Below are 13864 nucleotides of genomic sequence, written 5' to 3'. Positions count from 1 at the left end.
CTTTTTTGTTGTTGTCGTTTTGTTAAACTTTAATTTACTACTTTGATGACGTACACATGAGATTCCCAGTCAGTGTTCACTGATCCTTCAACTCCCGGAGGCGACGGATGGCAGACTTCACCGTGACAGGCGAGGTGGTGTTGTAGCCCCGGGCTCCTCCGGCCACAGTCTTCATGCAGGATCCAACAGTTCGCCTCTTCATCTTGGTCTTCCCACAGAAGGAGCAGGCATACTTGGCGTGCTGACTAATCGAACTTCACCATTTTACGGAGCGACGCTCCGTACCTGGTGCCGTACTTGCCCCCAATCCCCACTTTCTTCGTGCGTTTCGCCGTCGTCGCAGCTCCGGGCATCACTTAGTGGCCCACTCATCGTGTCCGTCGTGATCTATGCTAAAATAATTCCACTGTACAGTGCACACGTGACAATAAACCACCATTCATATAGGCCGCTTTAAAAAAACTCAGCAGCATGGAGCGTGCTTGCCGCAGGCCGGATAAAATCTCATGGCGGGCCGGATGTGGCCCGCGGGCCACAGTTTGGAGACCGCTGGTGTACAGTATAGACTGGTCAAACTGCTGCTGTACAGTATAGACTGGTCAATCCATAACAGGCGTGCCTCTGATGCTGGCCCAGCTAAGTACAGCAGCTTAGTTTAGTTTAGAGTTCAGAGATACAGCATGGAAACGGGCCTTTCAGCCACTGAGGTCACACAGACCATCCATTCACACGAGATCTAAATGATCCCACTTTCTCATCCACTTCCTACCCACAAGGGGCAATTTCACAGAGACCAATTAACTTTCATATCCACATGTCTTTGGGATGAGGGAGGAAACCCACACAGTCATAGGGAGAAAGTGCAAACTCGACACAACACCCGAGGTCAGATCGAACCTGGGTCTCTGGCACAATGAGCCGACAGTTCTGCCAGCTGCTCTGAAACTTATGTCTGCCATGTAGAGATTGCTGCTCTATTTGTCACACTGGCTCATGTTTGCTGCACTTCATAACCTTCAGTAGTGTATCCCCTTCGAGCATATCTGGACTGTGGAAATGTCTTTCTTCACCCTGACTTTGCCTTTCAGTACAAGCTCATAATTAGCAGGTCAAAGTGGTCGGAATAAGAGTGACATGTTATCTTGTAGTCAACACGAATCTGCTGAGACATTCAACTCTTGGACATTGGAATTCTTGGCACTCAAAGCAACGTTTCCAAGTCTCCTGCTTTTGGATATTTGCCATCAGTAAATTTGTACTGCCATTGCAATCCTCACTCTTTCCTCTTTTTTTCCCTCTATGGCTACATAATGTCATTAAAGATTACTGTAAATTAATTGGTACGGAAGATATCGAAAAAAGATTCTGAGGGACGATTAATCCACAATGAAACCGAAGAATCTTTGAGATAAAATATTAACCCTTTCTCTTTCCACAGATGCTGTCTGATGTGCCAAGTGTTTCAACATTTTCTGTTTTTATTTCAGATTTTCTTCTTTTGCAATTTTTTAATATTCAGTATTAATCTATACCTTATTGTTATACACATTAGCAATTTTAGAATGTAGAAGGTATGTTTAGTAAGTTCCCAGAAGACACAAAAATTTGTGGTGGCATAGAGAGATCAGTCATTTTAGACTACAGAAAGATATTGATGAGCTGGTAAATTGGGCAGATCAATGGCAGGTGGAATTTAATCCTGAAAAATGTGATATTATGCATTTTGGAAGGAACATTTTGTATTTTGTAAGAACATTTTAACACAATGTGGATGATCTATCGGATATTGGCTAAACAGCCATCATTATCAAAGACGTCCCATCCTGGTCATTCCTCTCCCTCCCTGCTCCATCAGGGTGAAGAAAGCTATTTCCACAGTCCAGATGTGCTTGAAGAAAATGGGGTACGCGACTGCAAGTTATGAAATGCAGCAAGCATGATCTGTATCCAGAAGATACAGAAGCTTGAAACCACGCACTACCAGATTCTGGAACAGCTACTCCCCCTCTATTATCAGGCTTCTGAATGTTCCTTCCATAAGCTAAGGTACTGCCTGATTCACCTCTACCCTGTTGCGGATATTGGACTTTGTCTATGGCACTGGTGCGCTACAGTGCTAAGAATTAGATTCTGCACTCTATCTTAGGCAATAGACAATTTTCCACGTTGTTTTTACCTAATGTACTTGAGTGTGACATGATAGTATTTATGTACAGTATTATCTGATCTGATTGGATAGCGGACAAAACAAAGCATTTCACTGCACCTCGGAACACATGACAATATTAAACCTAAATGTTTTCCCCTGTGACCAAGTGGGTATCCTCCAGGTGCTCCCAGATCCCAAAGATCTGCAGGTTTGAAGGTTAATTGATCTCTGTAAATTGTCCCAAATATGTATGGAGTGGAAGCAAAAGTGGGATAACATAGAACTAGTGTAAACGGGTGATCGATGGTCGATGGACTCGGAGCGCCAAAGGGCCTCTTTCCATGCTGTATCTCTAAACTAAACTATTAAAGGTAAAGTATATGCAATGAATGGTAGGGTATTGTCATGTAGAGTATTGAGAACTACAGTGCCCTCCATAATGTTTGGGCCAAAGATCCATCATTTATTTATTTGTCTCTATACTCCACAATTTGAGATTTGTAATAGAAAAAACCACATGTGGTTAAAGTGCACATGGTCAGATTTTAATAAGGCCATTTTTATACATTTTGGTTTCACCATGTAGAAATTACAGCAGTGTTTTTCCATAGTCCCCCCATTTCAGGGCACCATAATGTTTGGGATGCAGCAATGTCATGTAAATGAAAATAGTCATGTTTAGTGTTTTGTTGCATATCCTTTGCATGCAAAGCTGCTTGAAGTCTGCGATTCATGGACATCACCAGTTGCTGGGTGTCTTCTCTGGTGATGCTCTGTCAGGCCTGTATTGCAACCATCTTTACCTTATGCTTGTTTTGGGGGCTAGTACCCTTCAGTTTTCTCTTCCGTATATAAAAGGCATGCTCAATTGGGTTCAGATCGAGTGATTGACTTGGCCACTCAAGAATTGACCATTTTTTAGCTTTGAAAAACTCCTTTGTTGCTTTAGCAGTATGTTTGGATCATTGTCTTGCTGTAGAATGAACTGCCGGCCAATGAGTTTTGAGGCATTTGTTTGAACTTCAGCAGATAGGATGTGTCTATACACTTCAGAATTCATTATACTACCATCAGCAGTTTCATCATGAAGATAAGTGAGCCAGTACCTTCAGCAGCCATACATGCCCAGGCCATAACACCCCCACCACTGTGTTTCACAGATGAGGTGGTATGCTTTGGATCTTGGGCAGTTCCTTTTCTCCTCCTTACTTTGCTCTTGCCATCACTCTGATATAAGTTAATCTTCGTCTCACCTGTCCACAAGACTTTTTTCCAGAACTGTGGTTGCTCTTTTAAGTACTTCTTGGCAAACTAATCTGGCCATCCTATTTTTGTGGCTAACCAGTGGTTTGCATCTTGCAGTGTAGCCTCTGTATTTCTGTTCATGAAGTCTTCTGCGGACAGTGGTCAATGAGAAATCCACACCTGACTCCTGAAGGAGTGTTTTTGATCTGTCGGACAGGTGTTTAGGGATTTTTCTTTATTAAAGAGAGAATTTTTCTGTCATTAGCTGTGGAGATCTTCCTTGGCCTGCCAGTCCCTTTGCGATTAGTAAGCTCACCAGTGCTCTCTTTCTTCTTAATGATGTTCCAAACAGTTGATTTTGGTAAGCCTAAGGTTTGGCTGATGTATTTAACAGTTTTATTCTTGTTTCTCAGTCTCATAATGGCTTCTTTGACTTTCATTGGCACAGCTTTGGTCCTCATGTTGATAAACAGTAATAGAATTTTCCAAAGGTGAAGGAAAGACGAGGTGCTGAGAGCTCTCTTATACCTGCATTAAGGAGGCAATTAAACACACCTGAGCAATTACAAACACCTGTGAAGTCATGTGTCCCAAACATTATGGTGCCCTGAAATGGGGGGAACTATGTACAAACACAGCTGTAATTTCTACATGGTGAAACCAAAATGTATAAAAATGGCCTTTAATAAAATCTGACAATGTGTACTTTAACCACATGTGATTTTTTTTTCTATTACAAATCTCAAATTGTGGAGTCCAGAGGCAAATAAATAAATGATTGTTCTTTGTCCCAAACATTTTGGAGGGCACTGTATGAACCTTGATATATGTCCAAAGATAAAGGTAGATAAAGGGGATGAAGACAGAAATGGTATACCAGCCTTCATTAGTTGTGTCATAGAATATAAGAGCTGATTGATTACTGATTACTGTTTTCCATTATTCTAGACTGTCCTTCGAATCTGGGACTGTCTGTTCTATGAAGGATCTAAAATCACATTTCGTGTGGCCTTGACGTTAATAAAGTACCACCAGGCTTCAATTTTAGAGGCAAATAATTTCCCAGCAGTCTGTGAGAAATTCAAACAGATCACACGTGGTCCTTTGGTCCAAGACTGTCATGGTTTTATGAAGGTGAGATTATTTCAGGCCTTTGAGTTTATTGTCTGATCTTGTTGAGTTTATAATGCATAGATCAAAATTCAATACCTGTAACAAGCTCTTCCCAGTGAGTCAAGATCCCAAACGTGAATGTGATGTATTGACAAGCTTGCATGTTAGAATAAGCAGCACTCTGAACATATCACCTCAAGCCAAATAGGTGGTGAGCAAGGGATACAACTCATGAGGCACTGGTTGGTGTCAGTTGGTAAGACTTCCCCCAATCACCTGATTGAGGTCAGTGCAATAAATTGACACACCAGAGTTTGAAAAGGAGTTATATTCACTCCTGGGTTGAGCGATTAAAACAAGGACCTTATTAATATTTAAAAACAGGAAGGGGATATTGGCTCAGGAAGGGTATATGGGATTAAAATGAGATTGATTTAATGAAATTAAAAAGTAATTTATGTAGTGCTTGAACACTAACAGCTGATTGGGACACGTAGAATATGAAACAGTACAGCATAAGAATAGGTCCTTCATCAAAATATCTGCACCGAACATGATGCCAAGAACAAATCTTATCTGCCTGCACATAATCCATATACCTCCATTCCTGCATATCCATGTGCTGATCTAAAAGTCTCTTATATGCCACTATCATAACTGTATCCACCACCACCTCCGAAAGTGTGTCCAGGCATCAAAAATGTACTGCACATATTTTTTAAATTTCGCCCTCTTGACCCCTAGTATTTGGTATTTCCATCCTAGGACAAAGGTTCTGACTACCCAACTTATGCCCCTCATAATTTTACACACTTCTATCAATCTCTGGCATTCCACGGAAAACAATCCAAGTCTATACAACACCTCTCTGTAATACCCCTGAATATAGGCATCATTCTGGTCAATCCCCTTTGCACCCTTTGCAAAGCCTTCACATCCTTCCTGTATTGGCACGACCAGAACTGCACACAATATTCCAAATGCAGCCTAGCCAAAGTCCTATAAAGCTGTATCATGATGTCCTGACTCTTATACTTAATGCCTCGTGCATACCATAGGCTGTTCAAGTTCAAAAACACTATTTGTCCCCGTGGGGCAATTTACAAAGGCACGTAGAATAGTACAAAAACTATTGGGGGGGGGGGGGGGGGATTAGCAGGGTGAGCAGCAGGACAGGGGTGGTTGGGAGTTCAGGAGCTGAACAGCCTTGGGGACAAAGGTTGCCCTTCTCCTCTGTGTCCTGCAGCCTGCGTAGCGAAGCCGGCGTCCTGAGGGGAGCCACTCAAACACAGAGAACAGGACGTGAGAGGGGTCCTGTAAAATCCTGCCGGCTGACCTTAGCATCAGGTGGAGAGGGCTCTGACAGGGAGTCCAATAATTTTGGAACAGACTTTGGCTGTGCTCTGCTGGCGGTTTCTGTTCTGAAGGCTGATGGAGTGGAACCAGCAGGTGAAGGGGAACGTGATGACGCTCTCAATGAAGGAGTAGTAAAACGTTTTGAGGATGTCCTTGCTGACCCCAAAGGAGTTGAGCTTCCTCAGGAGATACTACCGCTGCTGGCATTTCCTGAGGATACCCTCTGTGTTGGAGGCAAATTTCAGCAGGTTGTCGAAGACTGTGCCCAGGTACTTGTATTCATCAACAATTTCCACAGGCTTCCCGTGGATAGTGGTGATGACTGCCGCAGCCAGTTCTTTCTGCTTGTTGGAGAAGGTCACTACCATCTCCTTGGTCTTGTTTGCATTTAGTTCAAGACAGGAGTTGTCGCACCACTCCACGAACTCATGAAGAGCTGAGCCGTGGTGCTGTGAGGGGCCTGAGAGCAGAGATAGGAGAACTGTGTCATCAGCGTACTTGACCAAATGACAGTGTGGCTGGGTGGACCTGCAGTCATCAGTGTACAGAATGAAGAGCTGGGGTGAGAGGACACAGCCAGTTGATGTGTGAAGGAGGTTGGAGAAGTCAAGTCAAGTCAATTTTGTATAGCACATTTAAAAACAACCCTCCTTGACCAAAGTGCTGTACATCAGTTCAGGTACTAAGAAACGAACATACAATGGCACACAAACATAACAGCACATACATAAACAGTTTACAGCGCCCTCTCAGAGGGCCTCAAACGCTAGGGAGTAGAAATAGGTTTTGAGCCTGGAAGAAATAGGTTTTGAGCCTGGACTCAAAACCGATGGAAGGGGCAGTTCTGATGGGGAGAGGGATGCTGTTCCACAGTCTCGGAGCTGCAACCGCAAAAGCGTGGTCACCCCTGAGCTTAAGCCTAGACCGCGTGATAGTGAGTAGCCCCAAATCGGCCAACCTGAGGGACCTGGAAATAGAGTGGTGGGTTAGAAGATTTTTGATATGGGGGGGCAAGCCTGTTTAGGGCTTTGTATGTGAATAGGAGGAGCTTGAAGTTGATTCTGTACCGTACTGGGAGCCAGTGGAGAGAGGCCAGAATCGGGGTGATGTGGTCCCTTTTACGGGTACCCGTCAGGAGTCTCGCTGCGGCGTTTTGGACCAATTGCAGGCGGGGCAGGGATGATTGGCTGATCCCAATGTTTAGGGAGTTGCAGTAGTCTAGGCGGGATGAAATGAATGTGTGAATGTTTTTTCAATGTCGTCAAATTGGAGGAATGGTTTGATTTTAGCTATGGTACGAAGCTGGAAGAAGCTGGCTTTTACCACAGCGTTGACTTGCTTGTCAAACTTTAATGCAGAGTCAAATATCACGCCAAGGTTTTTGACATGCGGTTTGACTAGGGAGGATAGGCTTCCAAGGCTGCCTGTTATCGTTTTGATGGAGTCGGGAGGGCCGAATAGGATGACCTCAGACTTGCTCTCGTTTAGTTGAAGGAAGTTTGTGCCATCCAACATTTTATGTCCTCAAGGCAGTGCATGAGGCTGATTAAATTTGACCGGTTGTTGGGTTTCAGGGGGAGATAAAGCTGTGTGTCATCGGCATAGCAGTGGAAAGAAATGCCGTGCCTTTGAATGATTTGGCCGAGGGGGAGCATGTATAGAGAGAAGAGAATGGGGCCTAGGATGGAGCCTTGTGGAACTCTGCAGGAGAGGCTAGCTGGGGAAGACCAGCACTCTCTGTGACCTGTTGGTGAGAAACTCCATTATCCATAGGATTAGTCGGTCATCTAGGTGGAAACTGGTGGTGAATTTCTCTGCAAGAATGCGTGGCTGCAGGGTGTTGAATGCAGAGGAGAAGTCTGCAAACAGACTGTAGTGTTGGGGAGTTCCAGATGTTTATGTATGGTGTCTATAATGAATGCTTTTGCTTTGTCAACCCCTCTACCTGCACAGTGTGCAAACTGGAGTGGGTCCATCTGTGAGTCTACTGCCTTAATGATTTGGTTTTTGATGACCCTCTCCATGGCCTTCATCACAAGAGAGGTGAGACCCACACTACAGAGAAAGTATCAAGGTCATTCATACCATGGAGCTGGCCATGGAGCTCTGGAACAGGAGCTGGAACACGCCCCCTAGCTGCTCAGCACAGCACCTCAGGGTACGGCCACTGATGTTGTCTGGCCCAGGTGCTGAGTTCGCTTTGGTCTTTTTGAGGGCTCTTGCCACATCCTCTGTGTTAATGGTGAGGGCAGAGTCTCCAGGTTTGAGTGCGGAGATGGTTGCATATAGCTGGGTGCTGTTGTCTGTCTCGAATCTGGTGTAGAAGGAATTGAGGTAATCAGGTAGTGATGCTGGGCTGCTGCCTGCAACCTGAATAAGCTTGCTGGTGGTAAAAGCCGTATTCACAGCTGCCATGTTCTTGAGACCCTGCCAAGCTGAGCGGAGGTTCCCTCGCGTGAATGTTTGCTCCACTTTGTATTTCAGTTTAGCAGTTTTTATGGCACCCTGTTAACCTCCTTAGTCTCAGAGCCGGTGAAGAAGACTCTCTTTTTCTTATTGAGGATTTCCATGAGTTCTTTAGTCACCCAAGGTTTATTGTTGTGGAAGTTTGTAACCTTTTTGGTGGGAATGATAGTGTCCACACAGAAGGAGATGTATGATGAGACCGTGTCCACTTGCTCATTGATGTTGCTGGACGGGGTTATGAGGTTATCCCAGTCGGTGTCTTCAAAGCATCCCTGTAGCCTGTCATTGGTCCACTGTTTGATAGTTTTAATTACCTTCTCTGTCCTCCTTACGACCGATGAATAGGCTGGTGCAAGCAGAATAGTGTGGTGGTCAGCAGAGCCTAGGGGGGAGAGCGACGGATCTGTGCATCTGGGACTGAACCACAGCATTTATCCAGAGTCTTTCCCAGGCGGGTGGTGCATGTAACATACTGATAAAGGCCTTTAAATGATTTGTCAGCTGTGCAGTGATTAAAAAATCACCCAGGATGAATTAGGGAGAGTCAGGGGATATGAGTTCAAGCCTGTCTAATGTTCTCACGGTGTGCTCTATAGCTGTGGCTGCATTTGCTCTCGGGTGAATGTAAACCAGAATGAAAAAAAGCTGTGGGAATTCCCTGGGGAGATAGAAAGGGCGTAGGGAGACAGCCAGGAGCTCCATGTCGGTGGTGCACAGTTTCTCCCTGACCACGACCATTGAGCACCAACGTGTTTACATAGAGACAAACGCCGCCGCCATGTTGTTTGCTTGTGAGCTCATTATCTCGGTCAAGTCTTAGGGGGGGTCCCGAAGCTATCTGCAGAGAGTTATCGTCGTCATTCTTATTTAACCACGTTTCCATGAATGCAAGAATGGAGGCAGTCCTGTATTCAAACATGTGATTAATGTTGGCTTTCTGTTTTGTGGCGGAGGGAGCGTACATTAGCCAGGATGACTGAGGGGAGCGGTCGATGTTTACATTTCTCCCGTTTAAGTCTGCCTCTAATTCCACCCTTTTTCTTTCCCCGTCTGGTTACCTTCTTTTTATTGCGAGAAGAATTCCCTTGGTTGGAAGAGTACTTGCATAGTATTTCCTCCGGAAACTTCTCTGTAGTAATGGCTTGGTGGGAGTGAAGTCTTAGCTGCAGCAGAAAATCTCTGGAGTATGTGACTCGCCAGCTATCGGGAAGGTTGTGTCCAGTTGCTGATACATACTCCAAAAAGTGCAGAAACACCAGTGACCAAAAGAGTCTTTACCACTAATAGTGTTGCCACTTTCAGGAAGTTATAGACCCCAAAATCCCTCTTGACATTATTTGTACATTTTTCCCTTTTGACATACTGAAATGCAACACTTCACACTTGCTCAGATGAACTCTATCTGCCGTTTCTCCAACCATTTCTGCAACAAATCTGTATCCCACTGCATACTTTGATAGCCTAACCATTCACAACCCCAGCTATCTTGGTGTCATCTGCAAAGCTACTAATCAAACCATCTAAATCTGTCACCCATTATTCTATTTATTTATTATTCATTTATGTATGTGTTTGTGTATGTGTATATGTATGGAAATATATGTATGTGTGCGTGGGGGGGGACTGCAGATGCAGTTTAAACTGTCTTCAGTTTAAACTGAAGACTGATCCAAAAATCAGTGGGGTTTTGCAGCATCTCTGGAGAAAACTCAGCGGGGTTTTGCAGCATCTCTGGAGAAAACTCAGCGGGGTTTTGCAGCATCTCTGGAGAAAGGGAATAGCGAATGTTTTGGGTCGAGACCCTCCTTCAGACTGAGAGTCAAGGGAAAGGGGAATGAGGGATATAGACGGTACTTCGGACAAATGAATGGAAGAAGGGCGTGCAGCGTAGGTTCACTAGGTTAATTCCCGGAATGGCGGGACTGTCGTATGTTGAAAGGCTGGAGCGATTGGGCTTGTATACACTGGAATTTAGAAGGATGAGGGGGGATCTTATTGAAACATAAGATAATTAGGGGATTGGACACATTAGAGGCAGATAACATGATCCCAATGTTGGGGGAGTCCAGAACAAGGGGCCACAGTTTAAGAATAAGGGGTAGGCCATTTAGAACGGAGATGAGGAAGAACTTTTTCAGTCAGAGGGTGGTGAAGGTGTGGAATTCTCTGCCTCAGAAGGCAGTGGAGGCCAGTTCGTTGGATGCTTTCAAGAGAGAGCTGGATAGAGCTCTTAAGGATAGCGGAGTGAGGGGGTATGGGGAGAAGGCAGGAACGGGGTACTGATTGAGAGTGAACAGCCATGATCGCATTGAATGGCGGTGCTGGCTCGAAGGGCTGAATGGCCTACTCCTGCACCTATTGTCTATTGTCTATTGATATGCAGTAAGTAACGATAATCAGCAAAATGTGGAGCCCACAAAGGTCCATTGTTGGCTGTGGGATAGGTGATAATGAGATAATACAGACAGTGGAACTCAACAGGACGACAGTAAAACTAGTATGACAACTAAGGTGTGGGAGGGACAGAGAGAAGGGATGTAAAGGTTATTTGAAGTTAGAGAAATCCAGATTCACAATGCTGGGTTGTAAGCTGCCCAACTGAAATATGCACTGCATCTTTTAATGCTGTCTATGCCACATCTGCTCACAAGATTAAGTGTTCCATACCGGGACATCTGAGATATCCTCATTCTTTAGGGAACAGGAATTCTCCTTCTGTCATAGATAAGGCCCTCACACATGTCTCCTCATTACCCCACAGCTCTGCTCTTGCTCCCCCTCCCCCCAGTTGCAACAGGGACAGTGTCCCCCTAGTCCTCGTCTTTCACCTCATCAGCTGCGTATATAAAATGCATGGCATATATCACATATACTGTACAGGGCTCCACGGTCCTTGAATTTGAAACTGTTTTCAAGGCCTTGGAAGTCCTTGGATTTATCATAGGTCCTTGAAAGTTCACTTTTTATGTATTAATTCATGCAGAGTAATGTGGCGTTTTTTCATAGTTTATAATGCGTATTTTTATTAAAAGTCGGAAAACATTGTTAGACATGTTTGTCTTTGTCGCCTATTTTTCCCTCCTTGCCGCCGCCGCTCACCCCGGGGCTTCTGAACAACAACTACAACACTTGTGTTTGTTCTTATTTTGCTGCGCTAGAGGGAGACGGGGCCGGGGAAGAGAGTGGAGGAGCGGCGCAGATCTCTCTGGTGCTGAGAGAGAGAGGAGAGAGAGCAGCCCCCGCAAGTGACGGCACCCCTTCACCGGACCCTCAGACACCCTCCCCCTCCCCGCTCTCACCCGCTGCTCCCTTTACCCAGACTCTCTCTACCCCCGACTCTCTCTCTCTCCCCCCCTCTTCTCCCCCCCACTTCCTCCCACTTCTCTTCCCCCCCACTTCTCTGCACCCCCCCCTCTCTCCCCACCCCCCCCCTCTCCCCCCCCCCCCTCTCTCTCCCAGCGAGATCTGCGCCGCTCCTCCACTCTCTTCCTCGGCCCCGTCTCCCTCTAGCGCAGCGAAATAAGAATAAACACTGGTTGTAATTGTTATTCAGAAGCCCCGCATCCCCGGGGTGAGCGGTGGTGGCGAGGAGGTTCGTTTTCTTGGGTTTGTTGTTTGCGAGGGGGCGCTGCGATCTCTCGCCTTGTCCTGGCTCTGGGTCGGTGGCGATCCGCTCTCCGGTGAACCTTCGCCGGCAGTTTCTGCCTGCAGTCCCCGCAGCCACGGTTCCACGGCTTCGGGACAAGTTAAAGAGTCGGAGAGAGTTGAGGGGAACTCGCCGCATAAAGCAAAAAAAAACTACAAAATCATCGGAGTTTTTACTAATTAACCATATATACACCAAATTAACAGTTTTTAAAACTATTTTCTTACCTATATGGAGAAAATGGTGTATCCTTATTGTTTTGATGTGTTATGCTTTATTCTTAATTGTTAACTGTATGTGTTGTTATTTGTGAGCGGAGCATCAAGGCACATTACTTGTATACGCATACTTGGCCAATAAACTTATTCATTCATTCATTCATTCAAAAACTGGAAAAACCATCAATGTTTGCTGGATTTTGGTCCTTGAAAATTGGATTTTTGGACCTTAAGTCCTTTAAGTCCTTGAATTTTTTGCAGTTGCAAGTGTACAATCCCAGCGTATATGATATTTATATGTATGCGTACATGCACGCACTACAGATATATATATAGTCAAACTGCCCTTGCATATTAGTATTCCGTGCAGGGCCTGTTTCTGTTTTATAAATCTGTCTCTGAGAACATGAAAGGTGTAAGGAGTGAGGTGGGATGCTGGCAAAATTAGCCCAAAGCACATTAACAATTTGCGAACTAAGATTGTTGGGCCAAATTGCTTGATTCCATGCTATAATAATCAGGTAGACACAAAATGCTGGAGTAACTCAGCGGGACAGGCAACATCTCTGGAGAGAAGGAATGGGTGACGTTTTGGGCCGTGACCCTTCTTCAGATTGATAATAATAATCAGTGTCCTTTCCAGGGAATGTTCTCTTAATCGCTGTCAAACTATTTGTTACAGCACATTTTAGAAATGACAGGACCTGATTAAAGTTGTCTTTTTTTATCCTCATCTTTCTAGAAAATATTTACTGAACCTGGACGACTGCCTCTCACTGTGATCACAAAGCTACGAGAGATTAGCGGAGCTAACTTGGAAGACCAGAGTTGATGTGCATGTTCAGTTCCAGCACACTAAGTCCGTCAGGACCTAAAATACTTCCTACATTCCTCCATTGTGCAGATGGGCTGGATCTGCCTGACCTATATCCCAGTTCCTGTGAGCTACATCTGACCTGTAGAATATTGTCTTTCAAAAACTTAATTAGCTATTTGTACATTGAATTCAGGTGATCAAAAATCCAGCATTTGATTTAGATTTAAAGTAAGATTACTTAATCAAGGGCTGTTTGTACTTGTAGATTTTTTTGGCTTAATTTATATTTACCTTTCCACTAAAATATAACTTTTTAATATATTGTTAAATAGAATGATCTAATTATTCAGTGTGAAGATGGTAAATGTGTTATTTGATATCAGTGACATTTGATCAGGTGTAATTAAATGATTGTACCAGCACTGTCCAGTCAGATCTCCAGACACTTGGTGAACCTCACTGCCTCGGTATGGCCTGGATAAAGGCATTGCTACATGTTTCCTTTTCGATGAATGTGGAATGCAGCTGTGCCTGGCAGAAGCCAGCAACTTGGAACTGTAAAAGGCAATAATCAAAAGCTGGCACTTTTCTGGGCGTAGAACTGCTCCTTTGGTGTATGCAGGGTTATCCTATTCGCGTGGCAGCTGATTTTTTTGTATCGATTGTTTATAATTGCAGAATTGAAAAGATGTTTAGATGCATTTTTAAGAAAAGATTAGTTTCTGTGCAAAAGTAATAATAAACACCAAGTCAAAGAGTGTTTTCAGCAAACCAGTGGGTCTGAATGTTATTGATGCCAAAGGAAGCTGGCAGTGCACTGCTTGCCTCTCCAATTCATTGCATAAACTCTCTCA

General features: G+C 44.5%; 1 protein-coding gene and 1 pseudogene across 3 annotated transcripts in view; one reads left to right on the top strand and one right to left on the bottom strand.

Moving 5' to 3' along the window:
• Positions 1 to 13754, top strand: part of grtp1a (growth hormone regulated TBC protein 1a) — a 51107-nt gene extending 37353 nt beyond the window's left edge. For 2 of the 3 annotated variants that reach the window (XM_078409294.1, XM_078409295.1), the window contains exons 7-8: positions 4343 to 4528; positions 12936 to 13754. In XM_078409294.1, coding sequence (XP_078265420.1) covers positions 4343 to 4528; positions 12936 to 13025 — 276 coding nt within the window. In that variant the 3' untranslated portion in view covers positions 13026 to 13754. Of the gene's footprint in view, positions 1 to 1855; positions 2039 to 4342; positions 4529 to 12935 lie in introns of those variants that run through there. The other variant, XM_078409296.1, reaches the window with a different exon arrangement.
• On the bottom strand, positions 77 to 353 carry LOC144598628 (large ribosomal subunit protein eL43 pseudogene; annotated as a pseudogene).
• Positions 13755 to 13864: the final 110 nt, after the last annotated feature.

This window comes from Rhinoraja longicauda, chromosome 12 (assembly GCF_053455715.1).
Source record: "Rhinoraja longicauda isolate Sanriku21f chromosome 12, sRhiLon1.1, whole genome shotgun sequence".
NCBI classification, from domain to species: domain Eukaryota; kingdom Metazoa; phylum Chordata; class Chondrichthyes; order Rajiformes; family Arhynchobatidae; genus Rhinoraja; species Rhinoraja longicauda.
The sequence above is the reverse complement of the archived record's forward strand: the minus strand, read 5'-3'. Positions and strand labels throughout refer to the sequence as shown.